This window comes from Osmerus mordax, chromosome 13 (assembly GCF_038355195.1).
Source record: "Osmerus mordax isolate fOsmMor3 chromosome 13, fOsmMor3.pri, whole genome shotgun sequence".
Taxonomy (NCBI): domain Eukaryota; kingdom Metazoa; phylum Chordata; class Actinopteri; order Osmeriformes; family Osmeridae; genus Osmerus; species Osmerus mordax.
In genome coordinates, this window is record NC_090062.1 from 13,842,413 (window position 1) to 13,850,156 (window position 7,744).

The 7,744-nt window shown below is 40.7% G+C and overlaps 1 protein-coding gene across 1 annotated transcript; it reads right to left on the reverse strand.

Annotated features, from left to right (window-relative positions):
- On the reverse strand, positions 1-2,146 carry LOC136955730 (gonadotropin-releasing hormone receptor-like). The gene is made up of 3 exons (XM_067249458.1): positions 1,598-2,146; positions 810-1,011; positions 1-566 (listed from the first exon to the last, which is right to left on the reverse strand). Exons 1-3 carry the CDS (start codon positions 2,144-2,146, stop codon positions 1-3), a joined length of 1,317 nt encoding a protein of 438 aa, XP_067105559.1.
- Between the last annotated feature and the right edge of the window lie 5,598 nt (positions 2,147-7,744).

Consider the following 7,744-nt stretch of genomic DNA (forward strand, 5'->3'; position numbering starts at 1 on the left):
TCACAGTTGCAGTGATTCAATGTTGAGTTTCTCTTCATCGCACACCAAGCCATCAGGACTGGACCGACTGAGATCCACACCTCCATGGTCATTGTAAATGGTTAAATAGCTGACTTTTTTGCTGGACGTTGGTTCTGGTTCTGTCTGGACATGACTGGGTTGTCGTCTTTCTTGTCTGTCAGTGGCATGCCTTTTCAAGGCCAAATAGGTGGCAGAGCACCTGAAAGATCCAGTGATGGCAGTATTATTCTCTATTTCAGACATTCTAGTTGCATTGTGGTAGTATCGCTTCAGTCCTTTACGGAAGTGGATGGTGAAAAGCCCGTAGATTATGGGATCTAAGCATGCATTGAAGAGCCCAAAAATGAAGAGGATGTGGGTTAAGGAGTGAGAGACCTTTCCCTCCAGGTCTTCAGGGAAAAACCAGTACCAAAGACCCAGCAGGTAATATGGGGTCCAGCAAATGATGAAAGACAGGACGATCACAATGCTCATTTTCAGAGTTCTCATGCGGGCTTTGGGAACGTTATTCTTGGAACGGCGCAGGTGCACTTCATTTGAGGAAACTGGAAAAACAAAAAAAGACAAAGATGTGATAATTTACGGTTGGCTACTGAGGTATACTGTTAGCATACATTGTGTTAAGTTATTTTAGCAGTTAATAAACTTCAGTTTGATTGATTTGATGCTGTGGATACATAGATTTTAGATTTACAACCATTAGTAGCCTTTGATGTTAATGCAATTGGTGTTAAAGAGGAGCTTTTGAGATGCAAAACTGATTGCATTCTCAATGCTGATTCACTTACAATTGTCCTTCATCATCCTCGAAATTTCAATGAGAATCCTGGTGTAGCAAGTAATCATTATGACCAGAGGGAGCAGGAATAGGCAAGAAAAGGTAAACATGTTGTAAGCTGTCTCGTGCCAGTGCTTGAAGAAGCTGCCTCGTGTCGTGCATTGAGTAAACTCTTCTGGAAAAGTGATGGTCACGTTGTGGAAAATCAACAACTGAGGATTTAAATGAACAACAGAACATCATATTTCAGACATATAAAGTGACCTGTTAGTATATTTCAGGATTTTATCAAATATTTTGTATCTTTCTAGCAAGCAAGGGGCACATGGTAAGCCAAGGAGAGAGTAATGTTCTCAGATGCGTGCACTTCTACTGTTCTGCCAAGTAATCAGCCATAGACAAATGGGATATTTTAGACACTCCAGCATGTTTTTGTCGTATATTATTCAAGTCAAAAGGTATAGCCTTCGATTCTAGAAGTAGATTTACATACTGTTTGTTTCAATGTGCTCAAATACAGTACCTACTTTGAAGGATATTCTATTATGTGTCTTTCAAATTTTGACCCAACATAAACCACCCACATATTGCTACCCTCATTTAAATTACCATTTGATTTGCGCTTTTCAAAAGGTTTCTTGTCACCTCAAAGGGATGACCACTTTAAATTATAGAAACGTATATTCAGTAGCTGCAGAACAATCATTTGCACAGGTAGGAATCTGTTTGACTACTCCTCATAGACTGTGATGAAAACAAACAAGCACCGCTTTGACCAGCGGCATTACGTGACCTTACCTGAGGCACTGACAGAGCTATACTCATCAACCATGCCACAGTCAGCATAAATTTGTTTCTCCTCCTAGCCTTGTTGATAGCCAGAGGGTTGAGGATGGCTGATTGGCGGTCCAGACTTATCACCACGGTAACAAAAGCACAGGAGTACATGGCCTGGAGTTTGAGGAACATCAGTAGCCTGCAGGCAAAGTCCCCCGCCAGCCATTGCACTGTAATGTTCCATACTGCATCCACTGGCATCACAATGAATGTGACCAGCAGGTCAGCAACAGTTAGGTTCAAGATTAGGACACGGACGTGGGACTTGCGCTTGTTCTTGCCATTAGAAGTCCATAACACAGCAAGGTTACAGAAAGCAGATATGATGCACACGATAAAAGTAATGATCACTCTGACTTTAGCAGCGGTAGAGAATGTGGGTAGCAGGAGCCTATCACCACTAGATGTCCAATTACATAGAGGCCAGGACCAGTTGCAGCTAGTGTTCAGCTCATATCTCATCGTCTGGGGACACGTTGTGACAACAGACTCAGCGGTGGAGGTGTTCATCTTCTGAATGTCCAGAGGAAGTAGCATTCTGCTCACTCCCCATGAAGTACTCTGTAGGCATTTATGACAAGGCAAAACAAGATCAAATAGGTATGAGATAGTTATATAACATAAATACATAATCTTTTAAATTTAAACAAGACATTTAAAATAGTAAGTAATAAATATGCATGAAGAGGATGATGAATCCTTTTTTTAGCAAGAAATGAAAACATCCCAAACCCAATGCATATCGCATGTCATCTAATAAATTCCAATTCTGCTTGTTTGTTTACAATTTCACTGTTAATTGCCCTCTGCCCACAGGGTGTAGGATTCGAATGAGTCATTACAGTGTCTTAATGAACAAAACATTGTGTAACAAAAAAGATGAATGTATAAGAATGAGTGAGATTGTTTACAATACTGGTGTCCTAAATAAAGTAAACAATCTCAAAATTGTATTTACAGAGTAGACAGCATTTATTTCCTAATTACTACCACATAGTACAAGCTGGAGGCTTGATTTCCACTTGATGAAAGTACAATGAACTGCAAGATAAGACTGAATTGCATTTTAAATCTAGCTAAGTCCTTAAAACTTAGAGAATATGCATTGCCCAACATACCTTATTGTGGGGCATTCATTGCATGACTAAATAAAATGAAGAAGTCAGTCTAAATTATAAATAGCTAAACAGCATCTTTAAAATAAAATCGACATACTTACGTATACATTCCAAATCGCCAGAACACTCGTTGGAATGGTTGCACTCTACTGGTTATTCAGACTACTCCTCGACAATCTCAATATATCAAAATAGCTTGATGGAAATATCGCAATAGTAATAATGTCCGATGATGTGAAGTTATTACACTCAAAGATATGAACCACCGTCTTGCATAAAACAGTACTTTACAGTGTGCGCTCGTGAATGGGCATCCAGAGTGTCTTTGCGCACTGGTCTCCAAACGTTTGTGCGCGATTTACCTCTCTCGATACTGGGTATGAACCATAGAGGCGTGGTTAAGCCACACATTTCGCGTCTATAAGCAATGGAATCATTTTTGTAAGATTTTACAAACGGCTATGATGAAAGTGAATAGTTAAGACTTGTTTTGAAGTCGCCAGTTCTGAAAATGTCACTGTACACACGGATGATCTTGAAAAGGATTAGGTCCTAGGAAATAGTCATGTGATCTTACCTCATACAATACAGAGCTCAAATGAAGCTCTTTGTGATTACTCAAACACATAGCAATGTAAGTGTTGAAGTCTTGATTTATATGTCAACATGGTTTCTATTATGTTTCTGTTCTTGAGTCTCTTCTGGGAGTCAGGTGGCTGAGCGGTGAGGGAGTCAGGCTAGTAATCCGAAGGTTGCCAGTTCGATTCCCGGTCATGCCAACTGACGTTGTGTCCTTGGGCAAGGCACTTCACCCTACTTGCCTCGGGGGAATGTCCCTGTACTTACTGTAAGTAGCTCTGGATAAGAGCGTCTGCTAAATGACTAAATGTAAATGTAAATGTCTCTAATGCATAAACAAATGTGGCCAGACCTACACATTATGAGTCAACCATACGGTTGTGTCTTACTGTCAGCAACAAGTTGATATTTACAAATCAGAATATTGTATGAAGGAGTATGAGGTTTGGTGTGAAACGCTGTAGTGATTCACACATCCGTACCTTCTCTCAGTGACAACATCCTTGCCTGTTTAAGCCATCCTGTTCGGGTTCCACTGAGTTAAGTCGGGTGTTGTTGTTGCTGTTCTTGTTTCAAGGGGAGTGCATGGCTCGTGTCACTCACGGTCAGAGTAGAGCAGGACAGACTGACCCAGTACTTAGAGTTTCTCAGGGTGTCACTCTATCTTATCCGGACGACAACCTCGGGGCAAGACCTCGGAAATGGAACACTCAGCACATCTGTTGACATCAAGGGCAGTACTCACATCCAATTCAAGAGATTAGTTGGTGATTATAACAACTTTCTATTAGGGCCTAATATAACTTGATCTTTTTTAGGACTAATAGCCTTAGATTGGTAAGATTTCATTTAACTGGCTGTTTTTTGTGTTTTGTACTGTAGTTTCTGCTTTGCTAGTGGAGTTTACTATAAATCTCAGAGATTCAAACCTGGCACAAAGATTTCAGGATGATAGCAGTACTCATTGTTTGTTGACCATTCAAGATTGCATTTGGAGTGGGTCGCTGCGTAAACAACCCCAGCATTGCCAGTTGCTCATCCCGCTGCTGTTGGAGAACGGCAGAGTATCTCCAGTCTAGCAAGGCTGTGTCCTGACCTGTCCTATCTCATCAAATCTATCTGAAACACAGAACTCAAACACCCCAGTGAGCACCACATCACTGGCATTGCTTGTCTTGATTCAGCCTCCACATTCAAGGCTTACGACAGCTCATGATACCTAAGGAACTGAATAATGAGACAAAAGGTTGGGGGGGGAGTATAATTCAGTGGTACTAAATGTTTTTGAAACCAACTCTAATAGTTGAACCTACAGTGGTAGTGTTGTAGCTGGGTATCTCAGGAAAGAGGGAAGCTGTCATTGTTTTCTTTACAGAGACCAGGCTCTGAAGTTTATAGAGGGCCTGTATGAGTAACCTATAACCATATGCAGGAAGCGGAGGGCCCCAGGCTTAGGGTTCGGACTACACCAGAGGGGGAAGGTAGGCTAGGGGAGGTGCACACTGCTGAGTGAACTTGTTACCCTGAGTAGACTGTACCATCTGGGCAGGGTGATAATTATACAATGACACTGCGGGGGGTCAACTAGTGGTCCGCTGGGGTAATACAGGTGGGCCGCCAAACCAATTAAAACTAAAGTATGAAAAATGAATAAATATCAAAATATTTAGAGAAGCCACCTCCCTGAAATGAGTCTCTGCAGGTTGGGATGTCTGCTATGTGGAAAACGTCGGGAATAGCTGCCCTACAGTATCTTGCTTGTTTAACGTAATGTCTGCAGTCTGGTGATAATGAATCCGTTCCACAAGCTCATGGGGCACGTAGGCCTACCACACAACAACTTTTGTAGTCAGGGGTCACCAACAAAGTATTATAAAGTAAAACTGGCAGCAAGTCAAACCCACACACACAACAGCAGAACATAATTTCCTCTGAAACACAGACCCACACAATGTTGTACCAGAACAAGAGACACTATCAACATTACAGGTAACAATTTATACATTTTTCGACCCTCCGATCTGTTGTTTTGATCTCGTTTGAGGGGTACAAGTCTTAATTAGGGGGGTCACACGCCCCCAAATCCCCCCGTAATTCGAACCCTGCATCTGGGGCCGCTTTATGTCCGTTCTGTGTTATATGTGTTTAAGTTGGACGCCACATCCTTCATTAAGTGTGACTACTGGTGAACGAGGTGGAAAAATTAGGCTGAGGTCGGCTACTATAATTATGTCATGGACATTTTTAATGAGAAAGCTGACACATGGCTCTATCAAGCCAATGAGAAATGAGAAAGCTGACACATGGCTCTATCAAGCCAACCAACAACTTCCTCCATTCCCTTTGCAGTTCAATTATTCAACTGTTTTGTTGTTGTTTGCATTGCTTACAATTAACGAAAGCTCAAAGGAACTAAAATATGTCTTCCAGTGTTAGGCAGGTAGGGCACAGTTTACTGAGAGGCATGTAGTGTTGTATAGAAGAAGATCTTACATTTTATTGATCCTTACAGTTTTTGTTTGCGGGTGTACATAGATTTAGTTTGAGTGCCATTTTAGTCACTCAAAAGAAAAAAATCTCTCCTTTTGAGTTTGGTTCAATTTATGTTTGAGACATCCAGTTAAATGGTTATAGAGATGGGCTAATCTGTTCTGACTGGATGACTCATAATGAACTCTGGAAGGAAGACATTTCATTTAGCAATATTCGGCATGTATGCCTGGAGGCATCATTCTCCCAGATTGTGAACACCACTGTTGTACTCTGCTGTAGTCAAAGAAGACAAGCCCACATCACGGGATCTCATAGAATGCATATACAATAGACAAATTCACCTGTTCCTTTGGTGATGTATCAAGGAAATTACGTAAGGAAACACTGGACAAATATCCCAAAGATCACAATGAAGGGAGAGGAGCTTTTTCTACTTCCTGTTTGACTCATTGCAATGACTGCTAATATAATTTGCATTGATTTAGATAGAGTGTTGATATAACCATGATACAACAAATGGTAAATGGTTAAATCCCACTGTGAACATGATAAATGCGTAAGTCAATTCTAACTTGATTTGAAATGGCACATTTACAGTCGCAGGACCTTTCCGACTGTTTACCACTTCAAGTTGACCTTCCCAAATATGTAGATTTTTTGGGGAGGGGGTTCTAATAAACTTTACAGAACTTGTATGTTCCTTTTTCTTTTTTTGTGATTTGTTTGTTTTTGTTGTTGGTTTGTTACGTGTGACATCTCCCATTCTAGAAGTGGTTTGTTGCCTGCAGCTATTGGCAGATTTGGGTTTCCAATCTTCTGCCTGGAAATAGCATCTCATCCTCAGATGATGAAAGAAGAAGGATGACTTCACTGACTCATGAATAATGTGATTAGTATTGTAACAGAAGCAACACAAAGTGAGAGAAATATAAATATCAATGGACAAAGAAGAGGTTTTTCTTCGGGCACTAAATTCTGGCACACCAATCTTTGTGTACATTGGACTATGTATTTTTGATAATTCCATTCACAAAATTCACCCCCCTTGAGATAACGTGCAGTGTCTGCTTCTGAAGCACAAATGCATGTGTACCAGCTTGCATCCATATCCACAGCTGTTTCAATATCTATGGCCTTGACATGCAGTATTAAGTGTTCTTTGTTTCTGATAGCAACACAAAGGTTGAGAAGGTAAACTCTTCATGAATGTACATTACGGTATGTATAGGCTACTCCATGATCTATAGTAAGCACTGTTACTTTAGTTTATGTAGTTTTATGTTACAAACTTGATTGATGCTGTAGGATTTTACAACATCCGTTTTATCAGATTCATATCTACATGATGTGTATGAATGTATTCAAATGATTAGCACCTTTGGTGAGACATGTAAATGTGTAACTATTATTAGTTTTATGTAATCATCCTATAAGTAATACACTTTCTGTATCGCAATTGTCAAACATCAGGCAACGACATATGGAAAATATCCTCAAGGGGTAGGAGGAGGTTGGTTTTGACACCCAGGTTGGCAATAACTACGTTCCTTATGGTGAGCCACAGCAAATTCTTGCATAAACTCAGAATCTAAGATCTGAAGTGTGCTATATGTCTCAGTGTCTTGCTGTGGGAGTCAGGTGGCTGAGCGGTGAGGGAATCGGGCTAGTAATCCGAAGGTTGCCAGTTCGATTCCCGGTCATGCCAACTGACGTTGTGTCCTTGGGCAAGGCACTTCACCCTACTTGCCTCGGGGGTATGTCCCTGTACTTACTGTTCTGCTCTGGATAAGAGCATCTGCTAAATGACTAAATGTAAATGTAATAATGTGAGCCGAAAATGTATGAATATTTATCATTATCAGTTGGGCTTTACAGTTCATAAGAAGCTTATTTGTCCATCTGCCAAACACTCTTGAAT

Excerpts from the sequence above, each read along its gene's own strand:
- LOC136955730 (XM_067249458.1), bottom strand. The coding sequence starts at position 2,146 with ATGAACACCTCCACCGCTGAGTCTGTTGTCACAACGTGTCCCCAGACG. Across the intron at positions 1,012-1,597 it reads TAGCTCTGTCAGTGCCTCAG|TTGTTGATTTTCCACAACGT; the intron begins GTAAGGTCACGT and ends TTAAATCCTCAG. Across the intron at positions 567-809 it reads GAGGATGATGAAGGACAATT|TTTCCTCAAATGAAGTGCAC; the intron begins GTAAGTGAATCA and ends TTGTTTTTCCAG.